The sequence below is a fragment of the Camelus dromedarius genome, chromosome 18 (genome assembly GCF_036321535.1).
Source record: "Camelus dromedarius isolate mCamDro1 chromosome 18, mCamDro1.pat, whole genome shotgun sequence".
Lineage (NCBI taxonomy): Eukaryota > Metazoa > Chordata > Mammalia > Artiodactyla > Camelidae > Camelus > Camelus dromedarius.
The window spans coordinates 45,245,549-45,260,919 of NC_087453.1; the positions used below are offsets into that span (position 1 = coordinate 45,245,549).

General features: G+C 52.4%; 1 protein-coding gene across 5 annotated transcripts in view; it reads right to left on the reverse strand.

Annotated features, from left to right (window-relative positions):
• RALGAPA2 (Ral GTPase activating protein catalytic subunit alpha 2) overlaps positions 1 to 15,371 on the reverse strand; it is a 264,651-nt gene that overhangs the window by 19,591 nt on the left and 229,689 nt on the right. For all 5 annotated transcript variants that reach the window (XM_031434392.2, XM_064475925.1, XM_064475924.1 and 2 more), the window contains one exon: positions 1,251 to 1,372. In XM_031434392.2, coding sequence (XP_031290252.2) covers positions 1,251 to 1,372 — 122 coding nt within the window. The remainder of the gene's footprint in view (positions 1 to 1,250; positions 1,373 to 15,371) is intronic.

Below are 15,371 nucleotides of genomic sequence, written 5' to 3' on the forward strand. Positions count from 1 at the left end.
AGAAACATTAATTGCAGCTTCGTGTGGGCTTTTCTCATGGTGCTCACTGCAGTTCAGCAGAGACGGACAGAGGCCGGCGTGGCTCCGGCCGCCCCGCCAGGCCTGCGTGATTATGTAAATCGCGGGGCCCCGCACCTCCGCCAGCCCGCTTATCTCCCCGGCCTTCTGCCTGCTGCTCCGGGCCCCCGCGCCAGCGCCGGCCGCTCCCTCTTATCAGCCGCAGAGCGCGGGGAGGCCAGGACTGCAGCCAGCGATGTTCAACAATGATGCATGGCTGGTTTTATTTGTAGGTGATTTATTTCACTGAATTTAATTTTTTTTCACTTTGTGTGTAAGATATTTGTTAACAAGTCAGAACGGGAGGAGCCAGGCGGCGGTGGGAGAGCAGTGACACGGGGTGGAAATCTGTCAGGCCCTCTAAGAGCTGCGCTGGCCGGGCGGGAGGAGGGGGCCCTCGTTCAGGGTCTCAGCCTGCGTTGACTGAACACCCCATTGCCTTCTGGAAAGGCAACTGACCCGAAACTACACACAGAAATGTATGAGTAATTCTACTCTGTGTGTGTGTGTGTGTGTTGGGGGGGTCTCAGTGATCATTTCATTGGTTTAGGTGCCAGCACACATTTTTTCCCCCTAAATGGGAAATATAAAAAGAGTAAAACCTAAACACAAAAATTTTGGAATTTCGGTTGGTCTGGTGAGTGAGAGTGCTTCTGATCGTTTCTAGCAGGTTCCCCACCAGCTGCTGCTCTCGGCGGCCTGTCCACGTGACAGGGGTGCTCGCCACCCGTGTGATGACGGACCAGGGGCTGCCCCCCTCTCCCCATGTCAGCCCCTCACCCGGGGTCTCCACAGCGTAACCCCCGCTCAGCACTGGTAGCAACGGCTCCGACTGTGAGGAACTCTTTTTGATAAGTGAACGCTGATTTCGGGCCCCACTTTTCAACAGCATATTTCCAGCTCAGCAAGAAACCCACACTCCCGAGCGGGCCGGAGCACATCACTGAGAGAAAGTTCATTAACCCCACTAGACGCAGAAGTTAACAGGAGAGCGGAAGAACAGAACCGGGGGAACAGCTCGGATACAAAGCAAATTAAAATGGATGTCACCGCTCCTTTTGACATTCATCAGCTGATGCAGAGGGAGACCGCATTTCTTGCATCTGCGAGCGTTTATCTGTGCAAAACAGGTGTACGTCTGTGGCGCGGGGGCACTTCGGGGCCGGGGGAGGGAGGACGGCGCAGACACTCACCGGTTCCGCCGAGGGAGTAGCCGGGGGACGGGGAGAAGACCTGGGCTGTGAAGTCCTCGAACGTCATGACTTCCCGGTGGTTCTGAATTACCGCTTCGAGGTACCGAGCTCGCTCCTCGTAGCTGCAGGAGTGGGTTAAGGAGCCAAGCGAACGGGCAGCAGGACACACATAACAGTGACAGAGTTCACCTTGTGTTCAGTACAGCTGGGCGCCTTTTGCACTCATGTGGGGAAGAACGTACCTGGCCAGTTTGTAAACACCCTGTCAGAGAATTAACGTTAGTCATAATTTGTGGCCACATCCCGGTTTTGAGGTCTCAGTGTCTGTTAGACTTTGTGCCCAAACAGGTATTGCCAAAAAATGTGTAAGCCAACGGTTACAGAATCGCATCCAAGGAGCTAAGGTTGATTGGGACAAACAAACAAACACAGAGGCATGACCGGGACCCCACCCACAGCCGTGGGCAGGGCTGCTTGCCCTTCTTTGTTCCGTGAATGAAACGCTCTTCTCAGCCCGCTGACAACGTGAATCGCTACTTCAGGCAAAAACTGGTGATACATGCTTAAAACAGAAGGTGGTGCCCGCCACTGGGTGGAGGGAAGGCCAGGACAGCATGCTCCCAGGTGGGCACACCAGAGCCTCAAGCCGAGAGGCCACGAGCATCTGAAAATAAGAACTAGTAAGTGGAAGAAGCTAGCAGGGAGCACACAGCAAAAAAAAAAAAAAAAAAAAAAGACTATTGCCTTTTAATTAAAACTGCAGTCTGGAGCACACGCATTCAAATGTGTAATCAAAAACCAGCCACCAATAAGACTTACGAGCGTAACCCGCTGGAGCCACTTCCCAGCTGCCCTGATAGGACCCCTGTGCGTGGCAGCCTTTCACGGGCAGAAAGCAAACCTTCCCCCTTTGTGTGCGGCTTCTGTCCCCTCGGAGGGTGAACCACGCCGTCCAACGGCAGGACAGCGTCAGGACGGCCCACAGCGGACCCAGCACCGCACACCCGGCTCCGCGCACTAACGGTCGGGAAGTCGGCGTCCTCACTCCCCCGTCCTCGTGATCGACGCAAGTTAACACACGTGTTTTAGTCCTTTTGCAAAATCGTGCTAATTCTCCGGGAGCACAGGCAGTGCGGGTCACCACCCGCTCACTGCTCGCCGCTCCGGAGAGGCGAAAGTAATTTCAGCATTTCTCACTGTATTTTAAAACTAACTTTTCAAAACGGCCTCTTTCAAAACTTAAGCTGGTGAAAATTATGTCAATTGGTGGTCAGTAAGCACGTGTTTTATGTTGTTGTTTATTCTTGGGGGGGAGGTAATTAGGTTACTTATTTATGTATTTATATCAACGGAGGTCCTGGGGATTGAACAACCCAGGACCTCCTGCATGCTAAGCACACACTCTACCACTGAGCTGCACCCACTCCTGGTGAGTGTTTCAAAAGAGGAAAATATTTTTCTATCTTCCTCTGGCGAAGTACACACATGAATTTCTCAGGATAGGTTCTTTCTCCCCTTCCTTCAATTACATTCAAAGAAAGGCTTCCAGCCTGTGGGACCAGAGGCACTAACGGCTGTGCTGAGCAACACGGTAGCGAGGAGCCATCGAAAATTACATTTCAATCTAAATTGACTGAAGAAGTCGAAATTCAGTTGCTCGGCCCCCTGAGCGTGGGTACAGAACACGCCTGTCACCGTGGGAAGCTCTCCCGGGCGGTGCTATTCCAGAGTTTCTTTTCAACCTGGCTCTATGCCACTTTCAAACAGGAAAATGAGTTTGAAGACTCGAAAGTGGCCCCCAGTGAAGGATGGTCCTTTGTATGGACGGTCACAGCACCTGGAGGCCTGGGCCGCAGGGGCCTGCTCTGCGGGCGCAAGTCCCCAGGACTCGCCCTCATGGACCGGCTGCCAAACGTCGCCGCTCGGGCCTGGGTCTGGAGGGACCCACTGATGCCATTCACATCTCATTACGAACATGCTCATTCTGCACAGCACTTGGCTGTCGCTGTGCGTGGCCCTCTGAGCACGGCCCCTGCGAGCCGCTGGGCCGCGAACAGCAGGACGCCGGGCCTGAGCGGCCGGCTGGCGGACAGGCGCTCTGACACCGAGCTGGCACGTGCGGGCCCAGCAGGGGCCGAGCCAGGCGTGACAAATTACTCAAAGAGCCGAGCTAAACTCATGGCTGAGGACCACCTGAGCCTTGGGCCGCTGTCAGCGCTCGCGTCCAGGCCCCCTTTCAGCGCTGGCGGCCAGGTCGGCACAGGGTGGCCTCTGCAGCCCCGTCCTGCTGGGCCCCAAAGGCCCTGCTGTGCCTGGACACCCGCACACAGCGCTGAGGATGACGCTGATGAAATGGATGTGCGGGTGTGCTCTGCTAAACAGGACGCAGCCGAGGCCACACATCTGGAGGAGCAGCCGTGGTGCTGACCGAGCTCACCGTCAGCCACGAAGGGGTGCCCTGTGCACCCCCATCCACAGGATCCCAGGGCAGCCCGCCATCCTCGTCCTGAGTGACACTTTCCCATTGTCCACAAGCTTGTCCTTGTCAATGCTGAGAGGCCTGGGCTCCTAAGAGCAAGTCCAGCACTAGACTCACAGCGGGGGATAATCCAGGTCTGAGATTCTCGGATTCAATAAATATTAATGGTCGGACTCCTCAGTGGAGGCCCTGCGGAGACAGACGGGCACGAAAGGAGCTTCTAAATCTGGGTCCGAGAGGAGGAAGTGTTGTGGAAGGGTCCCCAGCGGCACCCGGAGCACACACTCCCACCCCAGGCTGGGTGACACTATTCCCGAGCTGAACATAGCTGAGCTGGGAGCTGTCACTTAGACAAACATCCATTAGGGACTGGAGATCATTTAATGCATTTTCACTCGTGGCCCAAGCCAGGGGGCGTAAACACCATGACAAAGAGAAAACAAGCACCACCCCAGCTCTGGCACCGTTCAGAAACAGCCAAGAAGCTCACGCGTGCTAAAATCTTTTTTTTTTTTTTTTTGGTAGCTTTAAATAATGTAGCTCTGGGATCTTAACTGAACTTGTTGGTAGAGCTATTAGCAAGGGCCACTAGGATCGGTGTCTTCTCATCTTTTCTTACCTGACACCCTTATGGCTGCCGTGCTGGTTGCTTTCTATTAAGAAAGGCATTTATAATTTAGACATCAAATGCTTTGCAAGGTTCTTCTCCTCATGCCTAAGACTTGTTAAGATGTGAACTGGACGCCGAAGCAACACCAGGAGTGGATAACTGGGGACCTGTGACCGAAAGCAGGTCCCAGGACTGATGACAGAGGCATCTGGACACAAAGCTAACACCTGTTTCAAGACCAGTCTTTGCCCTTCTGTTCTCAGAAAAGTCCACTAACAAACGTGAGACTTAAATTCTGTCCTGAATTACTAGTTCACTAAATACCATGCACAGTAAAGCACTTTTTAAAGAGGGAGTTTCCCCGATTACTCAACTCAGAGAACATTCCAATCACTAACTAGAAATGCATCTTGGTTTCCGGGTATTTCTGAGTTTTCAAGTGATCTATTCTGTCTGCATTTTCATGTAAGAATTTTTATCACTTACCAATATTCCTTGACTTGAATAAAGAGGCAGTATGTCTTAGCTGTTTACATTTTATCAGAAACCACCAAGACAGCTTTCCGAAACTCTCCAGGGAGGCTCTGCTGGGGGCCCGACCTGGAGAATCAGACCCAGCCCCCCACCAACTTTATTCTGATGATTATCATTGTCTTTTAAATTATTATTTGTTTTAATTTTCAGCAATGGCAGCAGCCGCAGGGCAGTCAGAAAGGGGCTTGCTCTTTGCAGGCAGACAGGCCTGCATTTGAATTCCAGCCCCTACCCCGCCCCGCCCAGCCCCACCGCCTTCTGTGTGCTGCGTGGATGCTGACATCTGCTCTCGGAGCTGCGGGGAGGCTGGATGGAATCACGTGAGGAAGCACCGACCCAGGTTCCAGCACGCAGGAGAAGCACGAAGCGTGGACTGCCCGCAACTCCCAGCCCTCAAGGTGGGCTTATGGTTTTGTCTTCCAGAAAGAATGTGGTGGATAAACTAGGGGAACCCCTGGTCAGGCTTTCGGTGGGCTTTACATTAGACCCTCAGGAACTGGGGCAAGTCCCATGGTCTCCGTGTTGCTGATCAGGAAATGGAAGCTCAAAGAATTCAAGTGATTTTCTGGAGTCACAGTTACTCAGGGGTGCAACTGGGACTAGAACCCCCATCTTCTCACCTTTACTGCTTTCAACTAATATCTTCAATTCTAAAACACATGGGGTTAAGTTCCAGATCTTGTTCAAGGATGGGAGTTAAACTCCAAATGAGAGTAAATCAACTGACTTAAATATGCGTGGGTATATAAATCAACCTATAACCGAAACTTGAGTGTACAGGTTTAAGCTGCATTGATACCCACAGACCACGCTGCCTTTATAAATTCATAAAATAACAGTCATGGCATTCTTTTTACTTATTCAGGATCTTTCTTGGAACAACTCCTATTTTGAAATAATCCCATTTATTTTTTTAAGTCATGGAAAAAAGAGAACTGTTTAAAAGATGCTTTATTACAGACTGAACTTTTTTCAACCCTTGAAGCCCTTCTTGCCTGGGCTGTCTCCATATTCCCCAGAGTAAACACCATACTCAACTCACACCAACAAAATGGCCTTGGAGGAGGTGGCCTCCTGATGCCTACCAATAAATGCAACCACCCAGTGGAATACTACTATACAGCACTGAAAAACACAGGTTTGTATATTAGATGAATGAAACTCAAAACATGTTCAATGAAAAAAAGCAAGTGACTGAAGGGCAAAGTGAAACTGCTGAAGAATACACGTGCAGTGAGGCTGTCACCAGGGGGATCTGGGTGGGGCAGGAGGTGGCACACGGTAGGTACAAATACACTGGTTGGTACCCACAGCAGGGTAAATGTCATATGTTTTCTTGTAGGTATGAAATGTTTCATAGTGAAAAAGCGCCCCTGGAGAGAACGGAGTATGGACTAATCAGATGATCTTGTCTCACCCACTGGGAGGGCAGGGCAAGCTTCCCTGAGCCGAAGGGGGACATACAAGGTGAAAGGTTGGCTGTTAAGGATAATGACGCTGGAACAGTCCATTTGATTCAGACATAGGAAAACCCAGAAATAGGCCAAGGAAAACCCAGAATAGGCCAAAACATTAGGGCTCAAATTTTTCAGAACGTCGTGGAGAATCTGACAGATGGGATTTAAAGAGCTCAAACAGCAACACCATCCACGGGGCTGCGGGAACCGCCCCAGAAGGAGCACATCTTTCTACAGAGACCCTCTGCTTGAAATGCTGGGCACCAGGAACGACAAAACGGGCTGAGCTGGAGAACGGTCAGTGTCCTCCACAGACCTGCCTGTACATGACCTCACTCTCCTCAGGAAACATGATCTTGAGCGGCTCGGCCATTTTCAGAAAGCAAGTTCCCCTCTGCTCAAGAGCCACGTCCGGCGCACGCGGGTCTGGGTACAGTGAGCCACCCTCGCCCAGCCCGCGCCCCCGGAGTAAGGACAACTGTGCTCACGCCGGCGCCAGGCAGCTCACAGGGACAAGAAGGGAGGCTCTGCGCGGAGGTGCAGGGAAGGGGCTAACCAATGGGGGTCTGGGGGGGTAGGAGCATTTCCTGCCCAGAGAAGCCCGAGCTGGAAGGAGGAGGAGGAGACTGGAGCCCCAGGGGCAGCAGGAGGGCCAGGGGCGCAGGGCTGCCTGGATGGTTTGAGGCAAGGGCGAAACACGCTTCTAGATCGCCCTGAGAAGGTCCGCCAGCGCTCAGGGGAGTCCAGGGCGCCCCCGGGCGTGAAGAGGCCAGGCCGCCCTACGTCTCTGTGTTCAGTCAACGAGCTTGGACAAACGTCTTAATATTTTATACTTCTGCTTTGCCAGTTTCAGAAGTGAATGGCACGTATATTTCGGGCAAGTGGAAAAGGTGGGAAGTTTCCTTGCAGAAGTGACATGACCGGAAACTCTGTGAATGGTCTAGACAGAGAACGGGCTGGCCGGTCCCCCAACTTGGAGGGAAGAGGAGATGGAGTAGAGGTGGGGGTGGCGGTGGCAGAAGAGATGGAGAAAAGAAGGCGGACACTCCTCACGCAGGGACAGGTCCTGGGCTCGCAGGAGCCTGGTGACAAGGAGACAGCGGTGGACGGAGGACCGCTACGTCCACAGACATAGGTTAATCCTCGTAAGAAGCCGAGTCAACGGTGGCCAACCTGAGCCCTGAGAAGGACTGGCTGAGACCGCTTCCTAAAACCAGGGAACGAGTGCGCTGATTCTTCTGTTGGTCCTGCTACCAGGAACTTCTGAAGCAGAGGATGCAGAGGATGACGACAGTGCATTTTCATGTCTTGGGTGGTGTTTCGAACGTTGATCAAAGGATAAGGCTTTAAAATGTTTCCTGGTCTGAGATACGACACCAAAAGCACAGGCCACCAAAGTAAAAAAACAGGAAAATTAGGCTTCATCAAAGTAAAAAGCTTTTGTGCTTCAAAGGGCTCTGTCCAGAAAGTGAACACACAGCCCACAGCGTGAGGGACAGCATCTGCACGCTGCTCCTCTGGTAAGGGTCGCACATTCAGAGGACACGACGACGCTTGTAACTCGGTAAGCAAAAGACGACACAAGTAAAGTATGGGCGACGAACCGACAGACGTTTCTCCGAAGAAGAGAGACACACGGCCGACAAGCACACGGAAGGACGCTCAGCCTCTCGCGCCACCAGGGCAGTGGACGCCAAGCCACAGAGGGAGGACCCTCACACCTGCCAGGACGGTCATGATCAAGAAGACGAGGGTGACCAGCAGCAGGCGGTGGTGGGGACGGGGGGAGACCGTGAGAACCTGAAATGGTGCGGCTGCCGTAGCAAACTGCTGGGCAGCTTCCCCAGACACCAGACACACGAGCCGGCAAATCCACTCCTGCGTATGAGCAAGAGAACCGAAAACACGCGTTCACACAGAAACGTCCACACAGACGTTCACAGCAGCGTCTTTCACAAATGGCCCCAAAGTGGAAACAGCTGAAGTGTCCAGAAACTGATGACTGGATAAACAAGGTGTGCTTTATCCAAACGACAGAAAATTGTTCATATATTCACACAAAAAACGAATAAAATACTGAACATGCTACAAGGTGGGTGGATCTTGAGAACTACGCTACGTGGAAGAAGCCACACACTGTGGGAACCCATTTATAAAAAGCCCAGAATAAGAAAATACACAGACAGAGAGGAAATCAGTGACTGCCAGGGACCAGGGGGAGGGGCTGAGGAGCGACTACTAACGGGTGTGGGATCTCTTGGGGGAGAATGTTCTGGAACTGGGCAGTGGTAATGGCAGCACAATCTGGCGACTACACTGAAAACCACTGCATTGTATGGTATGTGGATTATCCCTCAGTGGAAACTGTCCCCCTGCAAAGGCCTGTGAGTACGTGGTGCACGCTGTGTATTGTGGGGGCGGTCTTCTAACAAAACGGTCCTCCCTGACCACACTCCAGGCCAAACGGAAAGGTGGCCTGGCAGAGCGCGGAGCCCTGGAACACGTGTTCATGGAAGAGCCCGGAATCACGTGCTCACAGAAGGTCCCTGGATCACGTGTTCTTGGGAGATCCCTGGAGAGGAGCAGTCCGTGTGCCAGGGGTCCTTCTAGCGCAGGAGGAGCTAGGATCTAAAAGGGATACTGTTGTCCCTCACAGGATCCACAACCTACCTGGAAAGACAGACACAAAGTCACCACCTGGCGGGGGGAGGCACCTACACAAGTCAAAGGGACCCAGAGGGCAGAGCGGTTCCCTGCAGGTCAGACCGCGAGGTGCTGGTCACGCGGGGGTTGGGGAAGCACCACAGTGGCCGGCACCTGGGAGCCTCTGGAGGTTCTGAAACAGAAACCAGCAAGGTCAAGTCTGCCTTTGAGGGATGATTGCGGGGGGGGGGGGTGTGGGCATGTGTGGAAGGATGTAGAAGGGAGAGAGGCTAGAAGAAGGGGAACTAGTCAGAGAGAGGAGACGGGCCTCGAGAGAGCAGTGCCAGAGGGAAGAGGTGCTCACTCTTGCTGACAGAGGAGTAGGCAGGAGGAGACGCTGAGACTCCACTCCAGGAAGGATCCTGGCCCAGTTGACAGGTGGGCAGGTGCAGAGGACCAGGAAGGCAAGGCCGGGGCCCAACAGGCGTCAGGGGAGCAAAGCCGGGCATGAGAGGACTGGGCTGGAGATGACGTCGCTGAGTCACCGGCTTGGAGCCGATCCCGGAGGAGCTGGGGAGGATGCACGCTGGGAACCCCCTCCTTTCAGAAGCCAGAGAGCAGGGGAGGGCTGCAGGGGTGGGAGAGAGCAGGTCACAGAGCCCTGGGAGAGTGGTGATTCTGCCGGGAGGAGCCCCTGCTCAGGGCTCAGGGTACTCCATAGGTGGGTGGGGCTGGCATTTCATAATCCCTAACAAATGGACGAAATTCCATGATAATCAAGGTGGGAACACATGCCAGTTTCAGCCAAAAGCCATACATCATTTTTACCAAGATTTTGTTTGTCTTTCAAATATAACGCAAATTTAAATTCTAGGATGGTTTAAGACCCCAAATAAATGAATCATGCAAAGTAAATGTCACAGCCTGGAAACGGATAAAGAGGACGACTTCACTGAACAATGTAACCAAAGAGAGTGGATGCTTGGGGAAAGGAAATGACACACGTGAGATATTAGATTAGGTTTCAGCCCCTAATGGTACACTCCTGGAGAGGAAGCAGGGCACCACCGAGAAGAAAGGAGAAAAGACCCATTTAACCAAGTTTAAGAATAATTCTGAGGAAATGATCAGAGTAAATGGGAATAGGGAAAAAATAGATTTTCTTCAGGCAATTAAATTACAGACTTTTGCCCAAGGACGCTGTCGCAGGCGCAGGGCACAGAGGGTCTTGTCTTAGAGCCCAAGACGCTCCAAGGGTGCAAAGGTCCTGATCTACGGTTTTATTAGAAATGTTGAAATCCGCTCTGCACGGGGGATCGATGTATGAAGGAGTGCGCCCTTAATCACGGCGTGTTCCATTTCCATCCTCCCAGCCGCCCCTGACTCACCTTCCATACATCACCAGGTGAGAGAGGGGCCCCGACACCGTCACACCAGGCCCCCCATCAGCAGAAGCCTAAGTGACAAGAAAATCAGGCGTTCGGCCTTGTTCGCATTCAGAGGACCCGCTGTCCAACGAGCGGGCAGAGTCCACCAGCTGCCTTGCTGATGAAGAGGACCCAAGAAGCGGTGGATTGACACGGACCGTGCAAGCTGGCCAGGTTGATGCCAACAACCTGGTTTCTGGGAGGAAGGGGGTCAGTGTCACCCGAACTGTTTCTCTTCCACAGATTTTCGTTTAGCCCACAGATACGTTAGGAGCTAAAAAACGTGCTCTGAAAAAAAAATGTCCTCACAGCTTCAGTTATAGGAACGACGGTAGCTGACAATTTGTTGGCCTTTAACATCCACGAAGTTAACGATTAAACAGAAAACGGTTAGAAATGAGGAACTGTCTCTAAATGGCTTGACTTCTCTTTGTGGCAAGGTGTGAAAAGACAGACAATGAAATAGCAGTACTCGTGGATTTTACATTCTAACTTAACATCTAACTCACCCCTGACTGTAAGAGGCAAGATGCTATTCACAGACAACATAGTTTGAACGGGACCAGCCAATACTCAGTCCTCAGCCGCTCTCACTCTGGAGAGAAAGCCAACGCATGCGACCTGTGGGTTGGGTTACATCTAGGTTGATTCTAAAAACAAAACAGATTCAGGATGACAGTTGACAGACCAGAGAACGAGACCAGCAGGGGCAAAAAGAACCTTCTGTGGCAGGTGTTCTGGTCATAATTTTCTTGAAATATTCCTAGCTGTTGCCGGTCACCAGCCCACACTGGGCCCAGGTGAAGTCAGACTGGGATCCGGCGGCATTTACCTCCACAGTCTGACGTGTGTGCACCAGGCTCTGTACAGATCCTCTAGAGTTCTCATTTCCAAAAACAATGTTAGGGAAATACTCCTTTTAATGACATTTTAAAAGCTTGAGGTGTATTTACAAACAATAAAGAAGAGTATATCTGAAAACAGAAAGTAGTTACTTCTGTATTTCTACAATGATAGTTCGGTGGGATCTGAATTTTCCAGGAAGATTCTCATCTTAGTATCCAGTTACCAGAGGACAAGGAGAAAACTCCAAGAAAAGTTAGGGGTTTACCAAATGCGGCAAGCAGTTCCTGTGGAAGGTGCCACGTGGCCCCCGCGGCCATCCAGACCGTTCTGGTGGGTAAAACGGCGTCACTCACAGCACACCTGAGGGAGAACTGCTGCCGCTGGCCCACGCCTGAAACTCAACACTCCTGGATGATCAGTTAGAGCAAAAATACCGCCACGGCTAGAGGAGCCTAACTGGAAATTTGGGGGAATTCTAATAAAACAAAGCTCCGTGATCGGAGGGAGCAAAACTAGGTCTGCCACTCCACATTAGAGCCACTGATCTCGGGCAATTACAACCTGTATGCCTGGCAAAATCTGAGATTCGGGGATTGTACCAATGTCAATTTGCCGGTTTTATTTTAGTTATTAAGACGCTATCACTGGAAGCCATTGGGTGAAGAGTAGATGGGACCCTCTGCACTTCTTTTTGAACTTACTGTGAATCTATAATTATCTCAAAATAATAAATAATAATAATAATAATAATAGAGTTGTATGATGCCAACGGCTTATGCCAGCCACCTTGAGTGGACACAGGGCCCTGGGGTGAGGGGGGATGGGCAGGAGGCAGCCCTCTGAAGAGCTGCTCCATCTGTGGGCAGAGCCAGGCCTGTCAACAGATACGGCCCCCCTCGGAGACCACGACGGCCAGAGGAACCCGGAGAACACCAGCCTCACTCGTGCTGTCACCGGTAAAGGGCTTTTGAGCAGCTGGGGGGGCAGAAAGCACCTCGTTTACTTTTTCACATCTGTCTCAGCACTTGGCTCAGTGTTAGGTAAAACCAAAGCGATGATCAGGCAGCACGCAAAAGTCCCTCACATAGCGCGGTGGGAGAGTTTTCTGCTTTGCTTTCAAGGTTGGCCGCAGAATGCCCAGGGGCTGCTGGAGCGACTCTGACTCGGAGACTCACTGTGGGGGCCCGCCACCCCTGCTCATCTTGGTTCTAGGGTCTGCTGAGATGAATGTGTAGCCACTCATTTCTGTTGAAGACAACATGTCTTGAGGAAGGTCCGGCTGCCTGAGCGGCCGAGGGGCTGTCTTTGCAGTGCCTTCCAACAGGAAGAGGAGAGAAACGGCGTGTCCCCGCCAGGCCCAGGAAGGCGCTGGGCCGGGGACCCCACCAGGCGGGGACGGGAACGCCCTCCAAGGACGCCAAAGGAGTTGGGGGTGGCGGGGGGGGAGACGGCCCGGCGCGAGGTTCCCGCAGGGACGCGGCGTGTTCTCAGGACAAGGGGCAACCCTCGGGGTCAGAGGCCTTTCCGTGAGCGCACCCGGAGGGGAAAGCCCCCGCTGACAGCCCGGCGGGAGAGGTGCCTGTTGGCGGCACAGAATTCAGAGGGCGGCCTGCGTGTGAGCCCGCCCGAGGCTAGGCTCTGTTTAGGCAGCGAGACCGATTAAGACGATTGGCATTTCGCAGGGTCGGGGCTCTCAGAGGCTGGACCCACCTCACGTGTGCTTCCAAGCCCGTGCACAGTCTGCACTGCTTCCGTCTTTTTACGGAGGAGCAGACAGGAGAGCGGGCGGCAAGGTGACGTCGCCGTGAGGCCCGGGACCTGCACCCCAGCAGCCTGGCTCAGGGCCCAGCTCCCAGCCACCGCCCAGCCTGCGACCTTGGGCTCCCCGGCGCAGAGGGAGGACCGCCAGCCGCTCCAACGGAAGGCCCAGTGCCCCCGCTCGTGGGCGTTTTCACGGAAACCTCGGGGACAACACACTCAACCCCTGCACTGCATTTCAGCAGGTCCCTCTGGGTGTCTAGAAATCTCTCACTTTTACGAGTAACGCAGGAGGAAGTAAAGAAGCGAGGCTGTCCCGGGAGGAGCAAAGATCAGAGCTAGAAAGCCCTCACCGTAGCACACTCTTTGAAAAGAAACTGTCCAGGGGAGAGACGATGGCGCTCACACCCGACCTCCAGCGCTCGCATGGGCTAGGACTGCTCTCCTGGATACTTGAAATGAAAGCCGCCTGCTTCTGTACTTTGCTCGCAAAATTCCCTGTCAGAGATCCCGTTCATTCTGACGAAAATACGTTTGCCACACACACAGACATGGCCCCAGAATGCTGTTAACGACGAACTCCCAGCTCGCGCAATTCCCTGGGACTTTCCGCATTTGAGCCTCATAGAGTCACTCGATACCATCTTGGTGACTTAAAATATAACTGCAACATTACTTAAAAGTATAACCACATCGTTCTCTTGCAAATTAAGACACTTATTCTTGGAAAAATTGCGAAATTGCATTAGGTGTGTCTGTTCTTGATGGATCAAAAGCAACTCCATTAAGCCAGCAGTTTTACATGAATGGCATGAGATGTGGCCCAGGTGAGGAAAATGTCCTTTGAAGCCAGTCTGCACTTTATTTAACGAGAGGTGGAGCTGTTCCTCACGATTCAAAAGCGAAGCAGAATTGTACTGCGCAGGTCCCCAGACCAGGAGGCCAATGTGATCCTGGTGAGGGAGCTCATCCACAGCAGAGAGCCCAGGTTAGTCTGCCCTCAGTTCCTTATTTCTTCCAATTGCAGTGCCTGCCACCCACCCATCCATCCATCCACCCATCCGCACATCCATCCATCCATCCATCCATCCATCCATCCACCTACCCATCCAACCATCCATCCTTCTGACCATCCATCTATCCATCCACACATCCATCCATCCACCCATCCGCACATCCATCCATCCATCCATCCATCCACCTACCCATCCAACCATCCATCCTTCTGACCATCCATCTATCCATCCACACATCCATCCATCCACCCATCCGCACATCCATCCACCCATCCACACATCCATCCATCCATCTGCTATTTACCGAGTGCCTCCTATGTATCTGCTACTCTTCCTTCAGATGTAACAGAAGTGTTTCCTTGCTCCTCAACTCTCTTCTAAGTCTTGGCTTCCAGCAATACTCAAGCACCATACTGAGTGCCCCACTGTTCCGGGAGGGGGGAGTCTAAAACACACTGTGGTGAGATTACACCATAGCCCACCTGAGTTCTGCTGGGATGACAGCTCTCTGCGAATAAAAGACACAACTGTTACGTAGTAAGTAAGAGCAATCCCCCAGCGCTGGTACCATGCTCTGCCCTTTTCCAGCCATGAACCCGCTGGATCCCCCTGGAAGCCTCTGTCCACAGAAGACAAGGCAGAGATGGAGCAGAAATGGTTCTTCTGAGACCATCCAGCTAGTAGTGAGCATGGCTGGAACTCCAGCCCGGGCCAGCGTGCTCCCAGCGCTGGCCTCTGCTCCCCTTACGCGGTCTTGGTTGAGTATGAATATTACTGAAGAGCTTGTGATGTTCGTGCTAAGGTGATTCACGGCCACTGCTGTTTGGTGCGGCCAGGAAGGTGAGGGGAGACAAATTAAGTCTTTCTCTCTCCCTCCAGAACCAAATAATCTGGCAATTTTCATAGCTAACCTGGCATAAGTGGTGACTTCCCAGCTGAACGTGTGACTGACTTAAGGAGCAGAATGTAGAGTAACAAGCCATACTAATTCAATCTCTTCGTTTATGTGTCAGAGATTGGGAAATTTAAATGAGCTCATTTAAACAAAACTGATTTTATGGCGCTTATTTCTGGTCCCATTTTGAAGACAATCAGTGCAGAATTCTAAGGTTTTATTAACTATTTCTAATGGACAGTTTCCAGGACAGAATGGCTGACCACTGTCAGGTCGGGATGACGGGTTCAGGACACGCTTCGACACTGGACCCGGCAGAGCTGGCCCCTGGGAGACGCACTTGGCTTTTGCTTCTACACTGGAACACTGAGCGGCAGTGAGGATGGACTATTACTCGTCAACTGCTATCTTCCAAGGGTGATGGAGCTTCTTGGCAAATCCTTATTTTTAACTATG